This window comes from Emydura macquarii, unplaced genomic scaffold (genome assembly GCF_026122565.2).
Source record: "Emydura macquarii macquarii isolate MOO-44397 ecotype Brisbane River unplaced genomic scaffold, CSIRO-AGI_Emac_v2 contig_2636, whole genome shotgun sequence".
Classification (NCBI taxonomy): domain Eukaryota; kingdom Metazoa; phylum Chordata; order Testudines; family Chelidae; genus Emydura; species Emydura macquarii.
In genome coordinates, this window is record NW_027132773.1 from 10368449 (window position 1) to 10394457 (window position 26009).

General features: G+C 38.3%; 1 protein-coding gene across 6 annotated transcripts in view; it reads left to right on the forward strand.

Annotated features, from left to right (window-relative positions):
• The window catches only part of SCAF11 (SR-related CTD associated factor 11), a 76489-nt gene extending 51135 nt beyond the window's left edge, over nucleotides 1-25354 (forward strand). For 4 of the 6 annotated variants that reach the window (XM_067564156.1, XM_067564157.1, XM_067564158.1 and 1 more), the window contains 8 exons: nucleotides 2179-2276; nucleotides 3452-3541; nucleotides 7230-7336; nucleotides 13448-15934; nucleotides 18025-18368; nucleotides 21260-21478; nucleotides 21970-22089; nucleotides 22428-25354. In XM_067564156.1, coding sequence (XP_067420257.1) covers nucleotides 2179-2276; nucleotides 3452-3541; nucleotides 7230-7336; nucleotides 13448-15934; nucleotides 18025-18368; nucleotides 21260-21478; nucleotides 21970-22089; nucleotides 22428-22562 — 3600 coding nt within the window. In that variant the 3' untranslated portion in view covers nucleotides 22563-25354. The remainder of the gene's footprint in view (nucleotides 1-2178; nucleotides 2277-3451; nucleotides 3542-7229; nucleotides 7337-13447; nucleotides 15935-18024; nucleotides 18369-21259; nucleotides 21479-21969; nucleotides 22090-22427) is intronic. The other 2 variants (XM_067564160.1, XM_067564161.1) reach the window with 2 other exon arrangements.
• The last annotated feature ends 655 nt before the right edge of the window (nucleotides 25355-26009 follow it).

Genomic DNA, 26009 nt, shown 5'->3' on the forward strand with positions numbered 1-26009 from the left:
TACCTTGGAGCCCAAAAGTACAGGTGCATTCAGCTCCAGGTTTTCTCTTCCTGTGATAGCCCCCCCGCAAGCCAGGTCTTTTGATCTGTACATTGGGATCTCGTTCCCACGTAGATACAAAATTATTATTCATCCACTTAGATGCGTCTGAAATGGGGAAATAGGCGTTTGATGCTGGATCAGCCCCTTAATCTGGCTCTGGGATGGATGAACACTCTGAGTCCAGTTCCAGTGCTATTTGTTATGCCATCTTCAGAATAGTCTTAATCACTCTTAAGTTGAAAACTGTTAATAAAAGGCAATATGCCACATAATAAGATACCCAGTCTTGCTCCTGCTGAAATCAATGGCAAAAATACTTCTATTAATATCAGTGGGGGAATGAGGCAGAACTCAGAATATTCACAACAAGATTGTTAATGCTGTTTACTTACAGCACCTGTTTATTTCAAATATAGCTAGATTTCAAGGATATTTAACTATATGGAAAGAGTGAAAAGATAAGCCATCTAGACTAGGGGTTCTAGCTATACTGTCAAAAGACATTATGTTGTAGTGCAAGTGTCCATAGCAGATGCATCCTTTGGTTTGATAGTCCTTCAGTCATTAATAACGTATAGGTTCTCACATTTTCTTCAGTGAATGCTGTCTCAGTCACCCATAGTTGAATACACATAGGAAGTTGAGGAAAGAGTGCTTGCTCATGTCCATTCCGTGCTAGGTGTGTGCACAGTGTGTGCACAGTTGCTGGAGATTTTTCCTTCAGTGCATCCATGGGGTCGGCTCTACTGCTGCACATAGATGTGTCAGTAAAAGAGATGCCACTGGCCCTGCGCCCTCTCATTTCTTTCTTATCACTCGTGATGGTAGCTGGAACGATCCTTCCTGCTGCGGCAAGACTTTTTACCCAATGGTTTGAACTTTATATCTGTATAGTTATTATATTTAATGTATATAGTTCTTAGTTAGAGGTAGTATATGTAGTAGTGTTAAAAGTTGTCCCTGTTGTCAAGGGAATTTTTGCCCCAGGGGCTGGACATGCCCTGGTCCCTGGGCTTCAAACCATGTGCCTCGTGCAGTAAGCTGTTGCCAGTGAGCAGCCCACACTCTAGTTGTCTAAAGTGCCTGTCGGAGTCTGACATTAAGGAGAAGTGCCAGATCTGCAGGGACTTCAGACCTTGCACAAGAAAGGATAGAGACATTTGGCTGAAGTTAATTCTCAGGGAGGCAGCCCTTAGACCAGCCTCAGAGCCAAGCTGCTCCAAATAGGCACAGAGCAACTTAGCATCCATGCGGAGCACTATCCCGACACCATTCTTTTCCTGTCACAGCTGTCCATCCCCGTTGCTGAGGAAAAGGCATAAGAAACAATGCACCAAAAGAGGGTGTTCTCCAGTGTAGAAGAGGGGAGGGACAAGCAGGGAATGACTTCCATAGTGAGACCTGCATCAGACCACTCATCCTCCCCCAAGCCTATGATGGTTCCTCCAACTCCACCTAGAGCGCTGAGTCCAGTACGTGGCATACCACTGACTCCTGGGAACAGCCATGGTTTCTGGTGTCTTTTGGCCCCTTCAACCTCGGAGGCTTTCTAGGCAGTAAAGGACCTGCTGTCCCTCCTGATCCTGCCAACTCCCCAAGGTCCCTCATCAGCCAGGACGACCGAGAACAGAAAAGAGCAAGGTGCAGTGAGCTCCATCAAACACAAAAACACTTCTTCTGAGGAACATAGATGTCTGTTCTGTCCCCATCCCTTGCAGAACCCATTCCCATCTGTGCCTCCTTCCCTGTATGCTCTTGTCCATGGTGCTGCTGCCTGGTTTGCTGGGAATCCAAGACAACGCTGAAATCTGCTTGTTCTCCTGCTCCTTTATAAAGTCTCTTCTCCCTTGCACCTCTGCAGCTGTGCACAACTCCATATACCCCACACCCTATCTGTCCTTACCTGCATACAGTCCTCCTTACTGCCCAAATGCCTCCTGATAGTCTCTGTGCTAGGTAGATCTGGTGACTCAGGAAGGCAAGCTGACAATGGTAGAGGAAGGAAATATCTGAATTTGATTTGTTCATATCTGAAGGAAATCTCACCAGTGAAATTTAAAGACAGTCATGTATTAAGTGCTAAATATGCTGAAGATTTCATATTGGCTCTTTTTCATTTACAACTTTATTTTGTAGCCCAGAAGACAGACCTGCTCCAATGAATGCTTCAGAAATCATTTCTGCAATAGATCTCCATCCACTGGAGAATCCTTCTCTAGCTATAGAAATGACTGGTGAGTATTTTCTAATGCTTTACCTAAATTATTACTCATAATAAATAAAATTACTCATTTTATTATGAGTTTTAGCATTACAGATGCTGTAATTATAGTTAAGTGATGCCTTCATTTATATATCATTGCCCCCAAATATATGTAATTTTCTTACACTCATTGCTAAACAAAAGCCTGCATTTTTCCTTTAAAATCTTGTATCAGAATTAGAGACCTCGGTTCAACAATCCATCCCTGTTCACCAAAGCATGTGAGCACGTGCTTAAATCTCACTGGCTTGAATGGGATTTAACTACATGTTTAACTTTAAACACGTTTGATTGCTTTGCTGAATAAGATCAGACTATTCTCTCAAAATAGTGAAAGAACACCAGAGCGGGGGCAGAGCTTTTTTTTTTTTTTTTTTTTTAAATTAGTTTGCAGTGCAACAGAGAGGAGAATGTGTTGTTTATCTTACCTGACTCAGAGAGGTGTACTTTTCCAGTTCCCTGAACCAGCTTTTGCTAAATTGCTGAGTACTTTTAAGTAAATAAATAAGGAGATCACAAATATATGGGGGTTGTTCAGGTGGATGGTGATGATAGGGAAAAATTGGGAACTCCTGATGAGTACTAAATGTCTAAAGAAAAGAGGAAAAATAATGAAAACTTTGAACACTAGTTCGATAACAAAATGGAGTGATTATATATAATATTTAGTATTCTATAACTGAATAAATGCACTTCCTCCAATACTAAATGTGTGTCAGGGTAAACAAGTTTCTTAACCTCATCAAAGACCTGTTTTTTAGGCTGTGTGTTTATTTGGGAGTCTTCTAGAGGACTGATGAATGCTGAAACTCCACTCTCCTTCTGAGGAGTTCTTTAATTTAAAGTCCCATACTCAATTCCTCCATGACCTTTTGAGTTATAATCCTACACATCACTTTCAAACCTAATCTATATCTCTGGTATCATATCTTAACATGTAGCTCTGGAACGTTTTTACTCAGTTGCACATTCAAGTGGGTAGGGCATGAAAAAAACTTGAAACTTTAAATATTTTTTAAAAAATTTAAACTAATTTAGGAATCATTGACATAATACATTTGCTTGTATCAGTTACTGAAGTGCATAATATCCAAGATTGGCATAATGCAAACTTTTAAAAGAAATGTTCTGAAATTTATCTTTCAGTACAGAACTTACAGAAATCGATACAGTGATCAGACAGAAAAGACAAGAACTGGAATTGTCATGGTCCTCTGTTTTAGCTAGAGTTGAAAGGTAAAGAAATGTTTCCTGTCCAAAGTGTTTAATGGTTTTAAATGGCTAAAAGGTTAAATGGAAACTGTCAGGTTTGAAATTACATCATTTAATTGTTTCTTAGATATACCATGTGCATAAAACTAAAATCTGTTTTCAGATCATAATTTTCTACACTTTCACAGCTTGTTACTTGCTACTTTTATGTAAATTAAGACTTTTTATTGTACATCCTGGCATTTGCTTTTCATGTTTCTCAGTGTGATAACTTCATTGTGCACTGATCTGTTAGCCGACATATGCCATTTTTCAGACGTGAGTTTAATTGTGTTTTGCATGATTTGAGGAATTGTCATGGTTTGTTGTTCAATATGTGCATGTTACCTATTTTAATAATAATCTTCTGATTTTAAACACAAACTACTAAATCTTGAGACTTAAACCTCAACTTTAAACCAGTCAGTCTTACTCTCTTCCATGGTTGGTAGTGACTTTCTTCAACATGGAGAGGAAAAAATCCACATTTTTTGCCCCCATGGTGGATAAAAATGGGGGGAGGGTAAGTAGATGGACCAACAATGATGGTTTTAGCAAATGAAGCACATACTATTTCAGTTTCTTCTACTTTTCATAGGCTCAGCCTATGACCTTTTGAATTTGAGATAAGTTATACTGGCTGTGTAATGGAAACGTTCCATAGCTGCTTTGAATAGTTTCTCAGTTTTGTTCTTGTGTGATTCCATTTCTTTGTTAATTAGATCAAGCCAGATTTCACTGAGACTGTGCCAATAGTGCCATCAGCTCATCTGACAAATCCCTCCAAAATCTCCTTCAATTGCATTTGTAAGTTTAGTGTCTTTCTGTAGAGTCTTTTGAGCATGCTTATTTCTTTGCACTCAGCAACAGAGGACTTTGATTGAATTTTCACAACGCCATGGTAGTTTGATGCAAAAGGTAGAGGCACAAATTTCCTGAGAGCTCAACTGAATATGATTGTAAATAAGAAGATGGAGCATCAGTCTTCTATTTTCTAACAGCCAAATAGGGTGATAGTTTTTGCAGAAGCATTATTTTTGGACTTCAGAATATGCTTTAGGAGTATGGTAAGTGTTAATACTTTATCAAAAAGACAGTGCTGAACACACATCATAAGTTTCGAAAATAATTGCATCTCAGGAGTTCTCTTGTATCTTTCATTTTAGTTTTGTTTTTTGAGCAAATGGGAGACTTCTTTAGTAAACTTTCTTCTGTGTACTTAGATGACATACATAATTAGCAGTTTAGACTCACTTTTCTGCTGTTTTTCAATTTAAATGAAGAATCAGCATAATTAATAAGAATGAATTCCCCTACAGATGCGTGTAACTGTTGTTCAAACATAAGAACTTACTCAATACCTTGCATTAATGTCAGTGTTGATTAGTATAGTTTTTATTTTTTCCTGTATTTTTTCTCTTGCAAACTTCTAGTGGCGCACCCGAGAGTTATTCTGTTTGGAGGAGAAAACCCAGGGCAAAATACTTCAATCATTTCTTTAAATTACTTATTTTGTTTACGTAGAATGTAATTTTGTTTGCATATCACAAAATTGCAACTTTTTAGTCAAGTTGAATATTTTGACCTCATTTGTTGTAGTGTATTAGCTCTGGTCTACACTTACCGGGCGATTCAGTGGCAGTTGACGAGAGTTACGCGAGCTACGCAGAGTAGCTTGTGTGACTTCCATCGACTGCTGTGCAGTGTCTTCTGTGCAATGTCTTCCCTGTGCTGCGCTGACGGGAACCACATTCCCGTCGACGCAGCGGTACGCTACTTAAGGGGGTGGTTTTATTGCGTCGAATTTTGGATCAACTGAGTAGGTCTTCACTGATCGCTCAGTCGATCCAGAGAAATCGATTTGATGGCGGCGAATTTGACCCTGTGAGTGAAGACATAGCCACAGAAATGTCTTTTAAAGGATCATCACAATCTCTATTGAAATCGAAAAGCAGAACAAAAGTAAGTTTCATTCAAAGTCATGCTTGATCTTGACAAATCCATGAAAAGCCCTATGAGATGAGCATGAATTCTTTGTCTTCCTACTTAACTCATTTTGACGGTGTTTGTTTTATTATGGAAAAATCATTTAATTACTTGAGTTCATTCAGTGAATTGTTTCTAACCGCTTACTTCCGCTCTAGGCATGTTGAATGTGAAACTTATACATAGGTGTTTAGTAATCATTAGATACTAATCTTCACTTGCAGTGTTAATCAGTAACTTTCATGTTTATTACAGGTAAAACTATAAATCTAGTGAAACCAACACTGTGAAGCAAAAAAATAAGATGAGCTAGCCAGCTTTTATGCAGAACCACATTGTCAGACACCCTGCTTAGTTTCTAGAAGTTTCTGGTTTCTGGTCGGCTTAGTTTTGTTAAATTTCACAAGTCCACCCCGTCTTCAGCACCCAATGACAGTTAGCTCTGTTTGTTAGCCACACCACTTTCTCTAGTCACCAGTAACTTTACCCATTCTTCTTCCCCTCTAGATTTCTATACAATTCTGTAACTTTCTTATTGTTTCCTAATAGACATAACAAGAATCTTGATGTTGTCATCACTTCCATTTCTATTTTTAGAATTGTTTTTGTTTGCAGATTTGATGTGTGTAGGCTCTAATTTCAGAGTGATACAGAAGTTTAAAAAGATAAATCCCTGGATGGTCTCTTCTGGGTTTTGATACCCCTAACCCTTCAGTAACTTTGCCCTCCCCAACCAAAACACACCCAATTCTATCCAGATGATCTCTGTACCAGTACTTGCTAACTTCTCCAGTCCTCAGCAGACCACCTTAGTTTATGTACAGCATGATATGGCACATTGGATCCCTTACCTCTGTGGGTGTAAACTCTTGGTTCTTCCCTACATCCACAAAAAAGAAACAGTTCTGTGGGAAATGAAAACTCTTCTCTCCCCCTTCTGTTTTCCCAGTACTGCTGTCTCTGGGGGAGAAGGAATATCTGTCATCCGTTCACTATGCTCCATCAGGAGAAAGGTTCTTTAAGTAGCATTTCTTCTGGTTAGCTAATGGAGAGGAGATTATCAGGCAGCAGTTTGCTACTTCTCCCAGTGAAGGTCTGGTTGAACGTGCCTTGGAATGAATTAGTCCCTGCTTTGACATGTATAGCATTAAAAACAATTGGACTGACTGAGGGGCTACAGCAGTGCTCAGGAATTTTCTACTGAAATCTTGCTCCAAGTTGTTTGTCTGCTTTCATCTAAAGCAGTGGTTCCCAACCTTCTCGATTGTGCGGACCCCTTTTCAACCTCCGAACATTTTGTGGACCACCACATGCTACTGGTTTTATTTGAAATTGTACATATCCTTGGTAACGATGTTGTTTTTCTTTTGCGCGGACCACAGGTTGGGAACCACTGATCTAAAGGATTGTAGGAAATTAGTTATTTTGTCATTGTCAATGTTATAAATAAGTAAGGACTCCTGAAAAATACATTTTTCTGGAAAAGAAACCCTACTCATCAACTTTGACTGTCTGTGTCATTACTTATCAGGCAGTATTAGGTATAATGTTCCATCTGTGAATGTGGTAAAACATATTACTATATTTGCTTAGTACATTAAATGATACTTTTGTATCTTATTTTTCTAAAGCTCTTCATAAACCATTGTACTTTTTTTCATTGCTTCAATGTTTTTTAATATTACAGAATTCCCTTCATGTTTTGTGAAGCTGAGGCTGAAACCTTTCTTCTTACTTCCAGTATAATGCCAGGGACTGTTTTTCCAACACATACCACGCCTTTGGAAAACTTTGGTAAACTTTTTTTTTTGTAAGTTTTATTTATAGTTCATATAAACTGTTGTCCAACTATGATTCTTTAAACTAGATGAAGTGTTTAGTTATAAAGAAAAATTATAATCAAATGCAGTTCAGATTGTAAGCTTCAAACCTAGATATTTTCCTAATCAAGTCCCAAGGTTAACATTTAGGAAGGTAAATTGTTGCGCAAGTTTCCACATAATTGGTCGGTTACATAAAACGCTCATTTTCTTCATTTAGTGATGAGCAAAATGTTTTCTATGTGAAATTTTCAATTAAGTATTTCAAAATTATGAGAGTCTTAGATTTATTTAATCTTGTAACCTTAATCATACTTGTTGAAAGGATGAATAGCAGCTTTGCTGATATATTGTAAATTGTTTAAAAACCTGGACTGGGCAGTGCTCTGTTAAATGTTGTGTAGGGAACAATCTTGTATTGGGCAGGGGAGAGGGGAGGAGAATGGTCTAGATCAGTATTTAATTGGTGGGACACAGCCCTCTAGTGGGTCATGTCCCAAAAGGTGAGGGGGAAAAAACTTGCAGAATCATTTGATCTTTAAGATCCAGTAGGAATTTGAGGGTCAGGCAACAGGGAAGGAGCACTCTCTCTCCTGCTGTGGTAGCTGCAATCCAGTCCTTGCTCTAGTCCCTCCTGTCCTCAAACCTACTTAGACTGGAGCCTTCCTCCTCCCCCCCAACCTGCACAGCTCTGAGATGTGGGGAGCAGAACTTTCAGAGGCTGTGGAGCTACCATCAAAACCTCTTTGAAGCAGTATTACCTCAGAGCTAAGTGCTGCATAAGAGATTTTAGGACATCAATGCAAGAAGCAAAACCAGGGAAACAGCTGTGAAGGGACAAGAGTGGGGGGGTGAGAACCGCTCCAGTGGTAAAAGTACAAAATTGTAGCAAGCAAAAACTTTACCTCTCTTTTGGGTGGAGTGAAGGAGGTAGAAATTGCCTCTTCAGGCTTCCACTGTTTAGCAGTGCTGTTTTAACTGGCTCTCCCCCACATTTTCCTATCCACTACTGCATCCAGTAGTAGTAGGTGAACATGTTAGCCGGAATGCCTCTGCAAAAGTTATCAGTGACTGAATAGTTAATGTTGACATTTAAATTATAAGTGTTTGCAGAGTTGACACCAAGTTGAAATGATTATGGCTATATCGTTTCGCTGCCTGATTGCTTACGTCCAGTTCCACATGGTTTTTGGTTGATCGGTCAGTTCGTAACTCTGGTGTTTATATCTTTGAGGTTCTACTGTAATTTGAAAAAGACAAAAATGAGGAAGCTAGTTAAATGGAAATTAAAAGGACAGTCACAAGAACAGTCACAAGAGTGAAATGCCTGCAACCTGCATGAAAACTTTTCAAAAACACCATAATAAAGGCTCAAAAAAAATAATAGGACCAAAAAGTGCCAACATGGCTAAACAGAGAAAAGAGTCAGTTATAGGCAAAAAGGCATTCTTTAAAAATAGAAAGTATAATCCTACTGAGAAAAATAGGAAGGAAGGTATCTCAGGCAAGTCAAACATAAAAATATAGTTAAGCAGACCAAAAAAGAATTTGAAGAGCAAATAGCAAGACACAAAAACTAACTGCAACATTTTTTTAACTACATCAGAAGCAGGAAGCCTGCCAAACTACTAGTGGGGCCACTGAACTATCAAGGTGCTAAAGGAGCACTCAAGGAAGATGACAAGGCCATTGGGGAGAAGCTAAATGAATTATTTGCATCAAACTTTACTTCAGGGGATGTGAGGGAGATTCGCACACCCGAGCAATTCTTTTTAAGTGACAGATTTGAGGAATGGTCCCAGATTGAGAGGTTCATAAAGGTGGTTTTGGAACAAATTGATAAATTAAACAGTAATAAGTCACCAGGACCAGCTAGTATTCACCCAGGAGTTCAAGGAACTCAAATATGAAATTGCAGAACTACTGACTGTGATATGCATCTCTTAAACAAGCCTCTATACCAGATGATTGGAGGATAGTTAATGTGGTGCTGATCTTTAAAAAAGGCTCCAGAGGCGATCCTGTCAATTACAGGCTGGTAAGCTTAATTCAGTACCAGGTAAATTGGTTGAAACTATAGTAAAGAACAGAATTAGCAGACACATAGATGAATATGATCTGTTGGGGAAGAGTCAACACTGCTTTTGTAAAGGGAAATCATGCCTCATCAGTTTTAGAATTCTTTGAGAGAGGTATCAGCAAACATGGACAAGAGTGAGCCAGTGTATAAAGTGTACTTGGACTTTCAGAAAGACTTTGACAAGGTCCCTCACCAAAGGCTCTTAAGCAAAGTAAGCAATCATTGGATCAGAGGAAATGTCCTCTCATGGATCAGTAACTGGTTAAAAGACAGGAAACAAAGGGTAAGAATAAATAGTCAGTTTTCACAATGGAGAGAGATAAATAGCGGTGTTCCCCAAGGATCTGTACTGCGACCAGTGCTGTTCAACATATTCATAAATGATCTGGAAATAAGACAGACAGTGAGCAAGCAAAGTTTGTAGACAATATAAAATTACTCGATAGTTAAGTCCAAAGCAGATTGCGAAGAGTTACAAAGAGATCTCACATAACTGGATAACTGGGCAACAAAATGGCGAATGAAATTCAATGTTAATAAATGCTAAGTAACGCACATTGGAAAACATGATCCCAACTATACATATAAATTAGCTGTTACCACTCAAGAAAGAGATTTTGAGTAATTTTGGATAGTTCTCTGAAAATATCTGCTCAATGTGCAGCAGCAGTCAAAAAAGCCAACAGTGTTGGAACCATTAGAAAAAGGATAGATAAAACAGTAAATATCAGAATTCCCCTATATAAATGCCTGGTATGCTCAAAGCTTGAATATTGTGTGCAGTTCTGATTGCCCATTTCAAAAAAGATACATTAGAATTGGAAAAAATATGGAAAAGGGAACCAAAAATGATTAGGGGTATGGAACAGCTTCTATATGAGGAGAGATTAAGAAGACTGGGACTGTTCAGCTTGGAAAGGAGACGACTAGGCATATGATTGAAGTCTATAAAATCATGAGTGGTGTGGAGAAAGAGAATAAGGAAGTGTTATTTACTCCTTTCATGTAATACAAGAACCAGAGGTCACCCAGTGAAATTAATAGGCAGTAGGTTTAAAACAAACATAAGGAAGTATTTCTTCACAGAAGGCACTGTCAACCTGTGGATCTTGTTACCAGAGGATGTTGTGAAAGCCAAAACTATAACTTGGTTCAAAAAAGAATTAAATAAGTTCATGAAGGGTAGGTCCATCATTGGCATTACTCAAGATGGTCGGGGGCACAACCCCATGCCCTTGATGTCCCTGAGCCTCTAACTGCCAGATGCAGGGAGGGGATGATGAGGGATGGATCACTCGATAATTGCTCTGTTCTGTTCATTCCTTCTGAAGCACCTGGCCACTGTCAGAAAACAAGATACTGGGCTAGATGGACCATTGGTCTGACCCAGTCTTATGTTTTTATATTGAATCTGTGGACATAAGCAAATAGTACAACACTCTGAAATCTAAGCAGTGGCAAACAATGTTGACTTGGATGGATTCATGACTCATTTTGCCATAGCTATATTGGGTTTGAAGATCTGATTAGGGATGTTTTCCACTTTAGATGTTTGAGGTAGCTTCCTAGAGCTAAGTACGTGCTAGTTGTCCAATATGATGTCACTTTTGCAGGATATCCGGGACTGTGCTTCTTGGTGATATCATTTCAAATAGCACTAGTCTACCTGACATTCCTTCTGAGAGTTTGGGGGCTCCATTTAATATCCATTTTAGATTTCCTCTTATTCTTGACTACGTATTCCTTGTAGTAGTACTACTGTTCGTGTCATCTGTTGTGGTGGATTCTCCACCACTGGAAATCGGTGCTTAATTTGTAATGAAAGAGGTGCCGGTGCTTAAGTAATTTTTTTTATATTCATAACTGATGCAGCAAGCCCAAAGGTGCTGAAACTATGAACTGCCAAGCCTAAAGGTGCCGGGGTTCAGTCCTGGCTAGCCTGGCACAAATTAAGCTCTGCTGGAAACGTTTTAAAGCAGATTTTTTTCTAAAAAAGATGCTCTAGTTTAAACTGGAAATAATTCAGGGAAATTTTATGGTGGAGCTATCAGGAATTTTTTTAAACAGACGTTTGTTTTTGTTTTTTTTGTTTTTTTGTTTTTTTTTTTAATTGCCAACATGTGGAAACCAAAACATTTCCTGTGGAAGGGGCTCTTGGGTCCAGGATGGAATTTCAGGGGAGAAAGAATATCCAATAGTCTGGGGGGTTAGGGCACTCACCTGAAATGTGGGAGACCTGGATTCAAGTCCCTCATCTGAATTGGGCAGAGGAGAGAATTGAACCTGGGTCTCCTACCTCCCAGATGAAGCCACTTACCACCGGACTGTTGACTATTCTGCACTCACTCATCTCCCCCCTCTCCCATGGTTTCTTGGTTGAATTTTTTTTACGGTTTTGGGTTCATCCCAGTGTGGAAAGCGAAAACTTTAGGAATCACATCTTTGAAGTATGGGAAATCAATACCTCCAGTTCTACCTATGGCCTGTGTTATGGAGGTCAGACTAGAAGATGATTGCAATGGTCCCTTCTGACCTTATAATATATGATTCTTTTAAATGTTTTTTGACATACCTTCACAGTGAGTCGTCAGATTGTATAGCCCTACTTAGTAAGCAACACTTCTTTTTAGTCTGTTTGTACTTTACCAACTGAGTAGGAAGTGAGGAGGGTTTTGTGCTCTTGCATGCATTTTATTTCATGGATTCCCATCTTGGTTAATTCAGATTCTATTAAGCTAAAAATGTTTTAGCTTGTAAAAGCATGGAAAAGAGAAGTGTTCAATAACCTGTTTATATTAAGACTTGGAATTGTGAGTTCATAAGCATGGCCCCATATATTCTGTACTTGTGCAACCATGGAATATACTGCAGAATCAATCTCCTTAAATTTCTACCCCTTATGATTGAAAAGACAACCTTAAAAGCATGAATTTAAACATGAACCAGTGCTGTTGTGTTGAGTCTGCTCCCAGCCTGAAACACTAATTTTAAGAACTAAAGTGTCTAACTTCTATTAAGTTTGAAATGTAAACCCAATTTAAACATCAGTATTGTTAACTCTTTAACTGCTGATCATTTTAGCAACAAAAACTGATGTGCTAATCTCATAGTCTGAAACCACCCCACATGCTTTCTTGGGTGTCAGAAGTCCCAACTGTCTCTTTTCCAGCTACCAAAATTTCCCACTTTGCTAATGACAACTTTTATGCAATGCCAATACAAAAACTGTGGCAAATTGAAAATTCAAAATTATGGACAACACAGAGTAAATGGAATTATAGTATCATAGCAACAAATGGGATGTGCTTGTAATATTTTTCATATTTAAAAAAACTTCATTTTTAAATTTGCCAGAACCTGTTAAAGAATTTTTTGTCCACTTTTAGTCACTGGAGTGCTACAGAAGTTTGGGAGTCTTGCAACGGAATTTAATTCCTCTTGGCTATCAATGCAACTGTGAATTACCACATGAAAAGTGGTTAATTAACAAGTGTAAATGACAGCATAACTCCTAATAAAATCTTACATTCACGACTTATAAATAAGACTCTGGGTGCTCCATGGCAATTTAAAAAATGTTTCTTGCAGCAGTATTGAACTCTTTAGCACTCTGTAGCTGCAATCTGTTGTATGCCTAGAATGGCAAATACTGCTATAAATTAACCTTTTTTTTAAATGGCATTCACCGTAACTCTTCAACTGGTAATAGCAAGTCTCACTGTGGTGAAACATGGTTGCTTGTTTGTTTTGAATGCCATAGCTGCCAGGGAGTTGCCAGTACATCTCCAATATGTTAATTTTTTAATTCTATTTCTGTTCATTTGAAGAAACAGTATACATTGAACAAAATGCTAGATTTAGCCGTAGTGGTGTCTTATACCAAAATTTATATTGTACTACCCATCAGTATCCGTTCTTCATTAAACTTAAAATACCATGTTTGTGTTCACATTCTATTTAACTAATATTTGTTTATTACATTTTAATTTATACTTTTCACATTAGATCCTTCAGGAAAGAGATATGCTGTTGCATGTACACAGGAAGGAGAGGAGAAAAAGCAAGCTTCTGGCACATCTGGTACTAGAGGAACAAGAAAGAAGACTACAAATACTACTCCTAGAAGATCTGCACGGAACAGAAGAACTGAGACAATGAATCAATCTCACAGCTCACCAAGATCAAGTAATTCTGGATGTGATGCCCCCAATGACAATAACTCAGCTATAAATATTTCTTCTTCTGCAGAATCAGAAAAACAACTTCCAAAACGAAAGTCTAAAAGAGGAGTTAAACAGCAGGTACCTTTGGTTAAAAAGAAACTTAGAAGTTCTCTGCGTTCTGAAAAATCATCCAGTGACTCAGTGGAAGATGACGAAGCAGCTGAGTCTGATACACCTCCGATATTAGATAAAGACCACTTGTCGGATATTGAAAGCAGTAACTCCTGCCTTATGCACAAAAATAATGCAGAAACAGAGTCTGCTAATGGCTTGGAAAGCTGCAGTGAACATGTAGAAAGTGGGGAGCTTACAAGAGACTGTGGCAAAGAACAGGATACCCTAGAAAATTCAGACTCAGGTTCTTATATTCAAGAACCTCCTGTGTTAACCTTAGAGATTCAGAAATGTGAAATAAAAGATGTTAATAAAAATGTTACAGATTTTGAGAATGAAGATGTCTGTGAAAGTACTCTTGAACAAGTAGAACAACCAGTGAATAGTCACAGAAGTGAATTACTTGAGGATTCAATAACACCTACAGAAGTGGATCATACATTAGGTAGTTCCCAAGATGAATTGTCTGAGTATCCAGAATGTGTGGCAAAAGTAGATCAGCCTTTAGATAGCCCCAGAAACGAATTAACTGAGCATCCAGAAACCATAGAAATCAATGAGTCTGAGGACAAAGAAAAGTCAGCAAATTGTAAAACTGCAAATATTGAGAACATTAAAACTGTTCAAGACACTGAAACAGATATATTAATAAACAATATTTCTTTAGACATTAATAAATTGGATCAGTCTTTAAAAGAGGAGCCCATACCTGTATGTGAAGAGGCCGGAACTATAGAATTACTCAAGATAAATGTTGAGCCATCTAATGAGCATTTTAATGAGGATAACAATGAAATGATACCAATGGAATGTGACTCATTTTGCAGTGACCAGACTGAATCTCAAATTGAACAGCTACCACTAGTTGATAGTGTAAAACAAGAGGAGGCAAAGTCATTGCAGCAAGATGCTGAAAACTGTATATCACACTCAGGTCTTTCTGACAAAAAAGATGAAGTTAGTTCTCAAGAAACAGAGTGCTCAATAGAATTTAAAAAAGATAAAAAGACTAGAACTAGAAGGTCTAGATTTCACTCTCCATCTACAACTTGGTCTCCTTCCATGAGAGAGGGTAGGAAATCTCAGTCACTGTCTCCCAAAAGGGAGACTGTCAGAGGTGGCAGGAGTTCTCGGTCACCCAAAAGGGAGACTGTCAGGGAGGGCAGGAGATCTCCTTCTCAATCTCCAAAAGGAGAAACAGTCAGAGGGGGCAGAAAAACACCATCTCGGTCTCCTAAAAGGGAGACTGTCAGGGAAGGCAGAAGATCTCCTTCTCGGTCAAGAGTTAAAGATTCCTCTCCAAGGCAAAAATCTAGGTCTCAGAGCAAAGACAGGGATAGTGATAGAGATGGACAAAGGAGAGATCATGACAGAGAGAGAAGAAATAGGAGATGGTCAAGATCCAGGTCGCGATCTAGATCAAGATCCAGATCAAGAACAAGAAGTAAGGGTCCTTCATTCATTAGGAATGAGAGAGATGGTCACTCTCCTCGGTGGAAAGAGAGATGGACAAATGACAGCTGGAGAAGTCCCAGAGGAAATGATAGATACAAAAGAAGTGAACAGGATAAACAGAATGAAAATATGCAAAAAGAAAAAGACAATACAGACAAAAGTACTGATGAACAATGTTCTTCTGAAAAGCATAAGAATGATTGTCCAGACTGGGTAATGGAAAGGATAAATTCTGTTCCTGAAACTAGGAGCAGAGAGAGAGACAAATTTAAAGATCCACAATGGGAAGAAAACAGGCATGATAATTCAGGACATTCTTGGAATAAAAACTTTGGTTCAGGTTGGATTTCAAATCGTGGAAGAGGCAGCCGTAACAGAGGTGGCCGTGGCAGAGGTGGTTTCATGTATGGAGACCAGAATGAAAACCACTGGCAAAATAGAAAACCCCTCTCAGGAAACTCCAATAGTTCTGGGAATGAGGCTACAAGGTTTCCAGAACATCAACCATACAGACGTAAGAGTGAACAAGATTTTTCTTTTGATACACCTGCTGATAGGTCTGGGTGGACATCTGCATCTAGTTGGGCTGTAAGAAAGACTTTACCTGCAGATGTACAGAACTATTATTCAAGAAGAGGGAGAAATTCCTCAAGTCCACAGTCTGGCTGGATGAGGCAAGAAGATGAGACATCTGAGCAAGGTATTCATTTTTATCTGGTCTTCATAGTATTTAAATGAAGAAAATTTCAGTTAATTTTTTTAGAATAGTACAAATACTATATGAATTTGACACTATTACTTTATTGTTTTGTGCAGCAAAGGCTAACTAGTAATAATTGCACAACAAACAACATTGAAAAACCCCACTAAGAAGGTAGCCTTTTTCTCCTCCGCAGTCTGTACACCACAAATACTCTTGGGCCAGATGTTCAGTAAATTAACAGTTGATCTTTGGGACTACAGTCCAACTAACCAAATACATTCCTTTTGAAAAAGAAAAAAGTCCATTTATATGTTTTGTTTATTTTGGAGAATTTACACACATTGTGCTATGGTTGGTACAGAGTGCACAGGAGAGACATTTAATGAACTAATTATTGCCTTATTAAAATGGTGATTTCTTTAAGGAAGGCTTAATAATTATCAATGAAAACATACACAGGTTACGGATTTGATAATTTGTTAATTTGATGGCACTAATTATAACCACTTTTTAAAAAGGCTTAACAGTCAGCATTTTTAGAGTGAAACTGACTTTTTCATGCTATAAAGTATTTATAAATCCAAAAATGTGTCTTATGCTCTTACGAATTAGCAAATGGCTCTTGACTGACCTAGAGGGAGAACAATCCTTGTTTAACCTTGTCTTGATTCTTTAATATTGCACGTCACAATTATCACTATGCACAAGACTGTTGCAATAAACAGGATTATTATTGAACTACAAGAGGGAGCAGAAAAAGAAGCATGTTTGTACATCAGAGAATATTTTCAAACACACACAACTGCAATAATACCAAAGGGCATTCAGAGAACTAGGAGCAAATAAAAACGTTATATAAATGTTCCTGTTTTCCATATTTGTTACAGTGAACATCCCCCTCTAAATCTTAATGGGATTGTAATATCATTTTGAGTGTTTAATAAAAGTTTAAGTTAATAAAGATATTCTGGGCTGAATAAACTTTGAAGTGGAAGGCTGAGGAATTTATAAGCTCAGGATGAGGTTAATTCTGAAGTATTGGGAATCTCCCTCAAGTTATTAATACTCTGAAATAGTTATGAAACATGTAAATTAAAAATAAAAACTACAAAACAGAAATGGGATGTTACATAAAACTTAGAAAAAATTCCTACTTTTGTTCTCTTATGTCCCTGTTTCTTCCCCCATTTTTCTCTTTCTCTGTTCCTAATCCATACTTCCTCCCCTTATTTCCATAAAATCCTTCCTCAAAATAACCCCATATATTTTTGTTGTTTGAAAACTCAATTTGGAGGGAGAGGATTAAATTATTTGATTATAAACTAAGTGAGACAGAGCCATGTTGGCCTGTAGAAAAGGAGGCATGTGTGGGGAGGGTGAGGTATAAGAGGAAAGGTCAAATCCTGATCGCCTGGAATTCAGTGTACGAAGAAATCATGTACAAAGAAAGGAAGTGAGCCATAGGATTTTTAAACAGTTCAGCAGTTTCACAGTCCCAGTTTCTTAGCTTTTGAGGTTTTACTATAACATGTAAACTTCATTTTAAAAAAAATTAATTTATTTATGTGTTGTCCTCTAAAGGAGGAATGAGAAGATAGACACTTTTTTATTTCTGGCACAAAGTGTGAAAGTTGTGAGTGAGGGAGCATATCACCATCCATACAATTAATATACCTGAAGTCTGGATAATAAGCAGTCTTAGCCAATCAGAGTATAAGTTTCCTTATTCTGCTGAATAGGTGTTAGAAACAACTGTATTGTGGCTGTGCAAATCAGACACCCAGAATCATGGAGTGCAAAGAATTACATACCTGAGAAAATTTATGCTTATGCTTCAATAATGACAAGAGTTGGGTAATGTGTGTTGCATTCCTGCACTTCAGCTGAAAATTCTGTTTCAGTAAAATGTAATAAACTTTCAGATATGGTATAAAGAAGTAGCTGGGGAATTGAAAGGAAAGGCTCTCAGAGCAACCTGAACTTTCTCACTTGTTGAGCCTGTACACTGGTGTTCCTTGGGTCTTTGTGTTGCTCTCAATAGAAATATGGATTTTGTGCTTTAAATATTATTTGTGTTCTTTTAATAGATCCAAACCTCAAAGACCAAACAAACCAACAAGGAGATGGCTCTCAGCTACCAATAAATATGATTCAACAACAAATGAATGTAATGCCACAAGTGAACGCACAACACCAGCCTATGAATATCTTCCCATATCCAGTGGGTGTTCATGCTCCTATGATGAACATCCAACACAATCCATTTAACATTCATCCTCCACTGCCCTTGCATCTCCATACAGGAGTACCTCTCATACAGGTAGCTGCTCCTACCAATGTATCTCAGGGATTACCACCACCTCCACCTCCTCCCCGACCATCTCAGCAAGTCAATTACATTGCTGCACAACCAGATGGAAAACAATTGCAGGTATGTTTTTCAGAAATCAAGGTCTAATTAATATTGCCAAAAAACATAATTGAGCAGTGGTTACATCAATCAAGAGTATCTTGTATTAAAATACTATAGAGCTTGTCAAATATATAACAGTTCTTCCTCCCCTGGAAAAAGGTGATAGGTGAAATATTCTTTGGGAAATGGATTGGCTCTGAATGTTAGCCATAATACACAATTTTGTATTGTTTATTTGTAATTCAGTAATCCGAAGGTGTCAAGCAAGAATGGAATGTTGCATAGTTTCCTCATTGTTTGTCCACTACCAGCTTGTGTGTGTATAAAAGAGATTTCAATTCTAGTAGTTTTTAGAAAATGAATATTAAGTTATTCTGAATATTCTTCCCAGTTCAGCAGGCGGCTTTATGTTCTGGGAAGGCTTATATATTTTGTAGTATGAAGAAGTTTTAGTTGTCTCATTTAACAGTCTTCTAGATCGGTGGTTCCCAAATGTTTGTTGGAGCCATCTCTGGGGATAGATCAGCACAGGGTCACACACACACTCTCTCTCCTCCTCCTCCTCCTCCTCCTCCTCCCCCCCCCCCACACACAATGTCCCCTTGCACCATTTCCTTACACCGTTGCTTGTGTCTGGGTTTTCTTCTCCAGTCACTCTCCTTTTTTTCCCATGCCTTCATCATTGTAATTTTTTTTTACTTCCTTTTTCTTATTTTCTTTGGCTCTTTTATTTATTTTGTACAGTCTCTGCCCTTTCTCTCTCCAGTCCCTACCCCATCTCTAGTCAACAAAGTCTCAGTTCTGCTGGAGATAGAGTGGGGCATCTCTTTGTGCCTCACAAGGTTGGTGGTTCCTGTGGCACACCAGAGAAGTGACATTTGGGATGATTGGCTGTTGCCTTAGCCATCAGCTCTGTACATGTGAGGTTCTCCCACAGCCAGTCATTACATTAGGAGCCACACAGGAATGGTGAGGAAAGGTGGATGGCTTTCAAGAGGCTGCCTGACACGTTATGTGAAGAGACAGCAGCACATTTGCAGTGTGGCAGTGGAGCTGAGGTCCTGCATCATCTATGCTGATCTTCAGCCTTGGCCTATGACCCCAAACTAATCTAGCATGCTTCCCTCTGCATCCTAGGTTGGGAAACTGTTTTAGAAGATGTTTCTTTTCCATTGCTGCCAGTCATTAATATTCACAACCTCAACATCACAGAAACAAAGGGAAATAACCATAGGAAATACTGACTTATATGAATGAATGACACATTTCAAATGTTTTGCAGGACACAATGGTAAAGTACTGTTATAACTAAAATGCAGACTGATGGTCTATTTGGTTTAGGTCTGCTGTCAAAAATAATTAAAACTAGATTTTTACAATGAGAAATTCAATATTCTTTCTAATCCCAGAAACAAGAGTTGAAGAGTTTCTGCGAACCCTTCGCTGAATTATCCAGTGACTCAATAAATGAGATTCAATAAATAAAAAAAATATTTACCAAAATGTATTGCTCTAAAGTATGGTATGGAACTGAGACTCTGCTGATGTCTGCATGGTGCCCTTTCTCTATCATTATGGAATGGTGTCTGTGCCAAGTCCTGAATCTGTTAGCACCTTGTCCATTGACCAGGAGTGACTGAGGCCTGGTCTACACTTAAATTAGATCGAGGTAGCTATGTGGCTGAGGGTTGTGAAAAATGTTGCACCCTGAACACGATAGTTAGGTGGACCTAAGCCCCCAGATGCGGCTGGGTCAACTCAGAGATGAATTAAATATGTTGATGGAAAAACCCTTTGTCAACCCTGAATTGCCTGAAGGGACTTTTGGGAGTACCTCTTTAATACATTTGCTCCTTCTTTAGAGAGGTCTTTGGTGATAGTGTCACACAGTTATTTGTCCTTATGTGAGTCCTGCAGTATTGCAGTTTTTCCTTCCTAAAACAACTAAGGAAGGTTAAGGGTTGTTTCAACTGGATTGTCATCAGTGTGATGTTTTGATATCCAGCTCTGTATCTCCTTTTCATTGAACTCAAATTCTAGTTTTACTACTTCCCAGTCTGGATAAATATAAACTGACTGTGCCTTGACCTGCATAAAATGGTAGGATGGATGCTTGTAGGGAAAAGCATTTGGAGCCTCAGGCAGGACTCAGCATTTGCACCATGTAGTGAGGCTGTATATTGCAACCTCAGTAGCTCAGCACTCCGTTGTTATTCCTGGATTCCAGGGTCGCAGCAATGGCCCATTGTGCCTTTTGCTGATATCTGGGAATGTACTGGAAATAGCTTTTCCTCAAGTGTAGGCTTCAGTGGTCATCTGGTCTCTTCCAGTCTTGAGTGAACTCTAGCTATGGCTACCTTGAAGTTCACAAGAAGCTCCATCTCTTGCAAAACACAGAAGCGAACCTTCTAAGATGTATGGACAAACATTCTGATACGTTAGCTCAAGTACTTGCATAACCTTTCTTTTTTGTGCATGCATTTCAAAGTGTTGGTGGTGATTTTTAAAGGTGTGAATGGCCTATGAACTGATTTACATGACAGACACATTGAGAGCGTAAAGAGTCTGGGGGTGTACTTGCCTTCAGAACCTCAGTTTGAACACTGTCCATTGCCATTTGCAGCACGAGTCTGGGGAATTTGTAGAATTCTGCCAGGGTCTAGCAACTTTAATGACATAATGCAAGGTGCATTTATTTTGTTCAGGCTTTAACTGTTTTTGTTCTTGTGTGTTAATCTTTATATAAAAGTGGTTGGCTGCCATAGTAACAGCTGGTGTAGAAGTTAGCTGCGAAACCCAAGTACATGTAGTATTCATGCACTTATTACAGTTGCTGAGAGTTCTAGAAAGTAACAGTTATTGAATATCTGAAAAATAATGTATTAACTGCTGGTAACTTTTTAAAACAGGGTATTCCTAGTGCTCCTCATGTAAGTAATAACATGAGTGCACCACTCTTGCCTGCTCCAACAGCAGCCCTGGGAAATGTGGGAACAGTTCAGGGACCAAGTTCTGGTAATGCAACACCATCAAGTCACATCAAAACCTCTAATGCTGCTGTAAAATTGGCAGAAGGCAAAGTAAGTGTTACGGTGGAAGCCAGCGCAGATAGCTCGAAGAAAGACCAGGCAAGTTCAAAGTTGAGAGCAATATATATAATTCTACAGTGTTAAAAATTAGAGAGCAAATATGTCCATCTCCTTTTTTGTGTATGGGATACTTATTGCTATCATCCTTAAACTTCCATGGAAACTATGTAACTACAAGAAACTAGTAAATTAACTTAATTTTTGTAATTAACAAAATGTTAATACTTTTAGAGCTGCACTACTGTAAGTACGTTAAAATATTTTAAAGTGTAATTAATTAGTGGAGCCACATTCTGCTCCAGATAAGCGTGTGTTTTCACTGACATCGGTGGAAGTTGGTTGTATGTTGAAATATTAGGGCAGAACTTTGTCCGTTTCTGACTGCCTTAATTTAAGAGAAACTTTCAGTTTGCAAAGCCTTTCTAACTTTGATTGTTAGAACTAACTTTAAACCATCTTTTCATGTTTTAAAAAAAAAAAAAAATGCACATATACTTACCTAAAAATAAGGGTTTTTTTTCTTTTGACAGAAATTGTTAATTCAAGAAAAAGCAGCACAAGAGGTAAAACTGGCTATTAAACCTTTCTACCAGAATAAAGATATTACCAAGGAGGAATATAAAGAAATTGTGCGGAAAGCAGTAGATAAAGTAAGTTACATTCAGGAATGACTTCTCAATGCAGTCTAAAAATATACATAAATTAATATTTAAATTCCTGCCCCCTCCCTCCCAGCAACAGTGGAAAAGATGGTAATGAATTGAAGGTGCTCAACACCTTGCAACATCTGGTACGTTTGTTCATTACATAGACAAAAAGTGATAACAGTGGAGAGCAGGTAGATTTTTGCCTTATTAAATTAATAAAACAGCCTTCCCGACTTCGTTTGTTTTGCCCATCTGGTGAAAGTAAGCATTATTTATCTTTGAGTAACTCTTTACTGACAAGTGTGACGAATTGACAATGGTGTATATATTTCTTCTTGTAGGTTTGTCATAGTAAGAGTGGAGAAGTCAATTCTGCAAAAGTAGCGAATCTAGTGAAAGCATATGTAGACAAATACAAACATTCACGGAAGAAAAATCCAGAGGAGGCAGTCTCTGCAGAAAGAAAAAGAGAGTAAAATAAACTGAAAACATGATCAAGATATATCTGCAAAGTGCAATTTCAACATGAACCATTAACTGAAATTTGTACATGACTGATTGGAATCTGGTTTTGATAAAATTATTTTTCAATGTAGTATATGTTTTGTTCTAAATAAATATAGCTCTAACTGCAACTTCTTTATCCCTTTTCAAAAAAAGATGCTTAAATGAAAGTAAAAGGTGTAAAGGAGAGTGCATTTTTATTAGGAATGTACGATTGTGTGGATACTAGCAGATGTACAGCATTTTGACTTGAATAATGAAGTGCGTAAAATTAGAAATTAAGTACATTGGTTTTGGAACAGGTATGTACAGTACATGTAATCAGTCAGGTTAAAGATATTAAAGTAAGATTTTTCTCTTTGATTTTCCCCCTAATTATAATAAAGATAATGTATTTCCCTGACAAATACTTCTAGTGTTAACTGGACAAATTGATTGAAGGGGTCAATGTGTGTATATAAAAAGCACATGGCTATGTCTGAACAGAAGAACTGTTTAGATACACAAAAAAAAAAATTAATCATAAACAGTAAGATTCAGTGTCCAAAATGGGCACTGTACGTCTAATGTAACACCAAATAAAGGTTATGCTGCTTGTTTTTGTTTTGTGACTTTTGTTTTAAGATGTTGGGATGAATCTGCTTGTTTAATTCTGATAGAAATTAACTAAAAGCCTTCAGTCCCAAGAGGTATGGTTCAGGCAACCACAGTGCATATCTAATCCTTCTCTCCTCTGGTAAAATGACCTAGGAAATGATCACAGCGTAGGGCTGGATATTTAGGATTATAAGCACTGGATTTGTATAACTCTTCAGCTACAGTGAATGAGAGAATTCTGTATTAAGTCTACTAGGATCTTCGTAGACCAGAGGTTGCCAGCTGTGCCAGTTTTAGTTATGTAAGGTATTTTATTAACATCAACTACAGTTTGCAAGGGAACAACACAGCATAGACAACCAAACGTGTCATAAAACTATCTCTCAAACAAAAATGTAATCACATATGGTAGCTTTCATACTTCCCAAAGCACTTTACAATAGTTAGGTACAGGTAGTCCAGTGATTCAAAAGGCAAATGTGGAAGCCATTAAGTCTCTGTTACAAGAGTGCTTGCAATGTTGATTAAAACCTGCTTTAGTGAGAGAGAGGATATGTTTGCCAAGACCTTGAGATTTTTACTAGATCTTTATGGAAAAAACACCCATAGGGCTCCTTTAACTTTCATCAGAACAGTCACTAGGGGTAGGGTAGAATGGACCTTGCTTTTCTTCTCCTTTTGAAGGGCAGCACTTAAAAATGCAGTATGCCTCCCACTATGGTGACACCCTTGTTTGTGAGCCCCAGGCCCTTGTGCTCCAACTAAAGGCCTCAAAAGTGTGAATGTGCCATGCTGACACTCCAGTCCCTGGGATGTTTTACCTTCTGGGATGTTACCATCCACATAATCTTGTATAGGGAAGAGACTTTCAAATGCTTGTCCATTCCCCTTCCATGATCAGAAAATCCTGAGACTAAGGATAAAATAAGGGATATAACTAAATGTTGTCCCAAAACAGTTGATCACTTGGTTTTAGTAACTTTCTGCAGACTTATCATTTGACTTGCTATATTTATTTTTGTGTGCCTAAATCAAAATATGTAAACTGGAGACTGATGGGATATATATGTTTTCTACAGTCAAGCCATGTTTTAGAGCTTTCAGAACTGATTCAGTTTTAGGCAGTGGTAGTGATTTGTATGAACTCTCAACCTACTTTAAGCTAAAATTGGTTAGCACTTTTTGACAAAACTTGTAGCAAATTGCTATGTCTATCTTGGTTAATCACGCCATGCGTACTTGATTGCATTTTCCTTCTCTGATGAATTTTTGGAGTTTAATGATTTTTGTATCTTTTTACTCTATATGGTTGAGCCTCACTATAAAACTCCTTCTAGGAGACAAATAAATGTCCTTTTTAAAGGGAAGGGGGGGGTGAAGGGCTGGAGCCATGGTTGTGTTCAACATGTTGGGGACAGGAGAGCAGGATTTGTTCATATTTGTTTCCAAAGCTCCTGTCTGGAAGACAAGCTGCCACTTACCACCTTACAATTGGGGCAGTGATTATTATAGTGATGCTCTACTGTATTTCAAATCCTAATGAAGAATATCTGATAGATTAGAACGTGATCAGTAACCTTATTTTTACACTGAAATATTTAAGAATTTATCAGAAAATATGCAGGCCATTAAAATTGATGTGTTAAATTAAAAATGCATTGCCTTAATACATAGACTGTCCTCTATTTTTCCAGAAAATCAGCAAGGTCTACTTTAATATGACTGCATGAGAAGGCATGTGCATTTAGCTTTGTGAACATCATTTTGTTAGAAGACTAGTATTAAAGCTGTGTTCCTGTTGATATTTACTGACACTCTGTGTTAACCCCCTAGCTGGTGGGATTTCTCAACATGCCCTAATGCAAAATACAAAGTGGCCGCAGGGACTCTGGGCCCAGTTGATGCTGAGAGGGTTCATCTTATTTAAATTGCCTTGAGACGTTACAAGTTTTGTGAATTTAGGCAAATCATAAGGGATTTCCTTGCATCCCTTCAAATGGTTTTACTGTGCATGCTTGAATGTCTCATCCTAACTATATATCTTCAGGAGCACAGTGGCTGGCCAAAGTCCATTCTGTGGTGGTTAAGGCTGGGTGCTGTCTACTGAAATAATCTAAAAATAGTTTTATGTAGTGCATAATATTTTCTAATAAATTCTTTTGACTAAGCTGGAAGTAGTGTGTCTTTGGTCTTAAGTTATACTGGCTGAGAAGGGTTAATTTAAACTGCTAAATTTCTCACCACTGTCTGTCACAGGAGAGGTTCTGTGATGAATTGCTGTTTTATAGGCAGGTAAAACTAAATGGAAATTATTCTGCTATATTTAACATCTCTGTAATCCCCAACACTCTCCAGTTAGGATCGTGGGTTTCTGTACATCTGTACTTTCTAATGATTAAGAGTAATTGTGTTCAGCTCTTAGGAGATATGCAATAGTGGTGAAGTGTTTAACACACTGCCAGGTCTCTATAACCAGAAAGTTTCACACCTTTCAGATGGAGTACTGGGAAGGTGTGTTTAAGTACAGAGGAGGCTGCAGAGGGTCACCATTGTGCCCAAAGGGGGCAAACAGCTGGCCAGTAGGTTCCAGCTTTTAAAGTGTGTGTGTGAAGACTGCAGGTGTGCAGCCGGAGTTGTGTGCTTAGGAACCCTGAGATTGAAGCAGTGGTTGGACTCCTTTGAGGAGCCAGAGGCTTGATTGTTGTCTCAGCAATCTGGTAGTGGGCCAGCAGGGGGCATCCAACCAGAGCTGTGACACCCACTCAAGCAGATGACCCATTAAAACTACAAACCTATCTTGACTCTTAGGAGTTTTTACATTT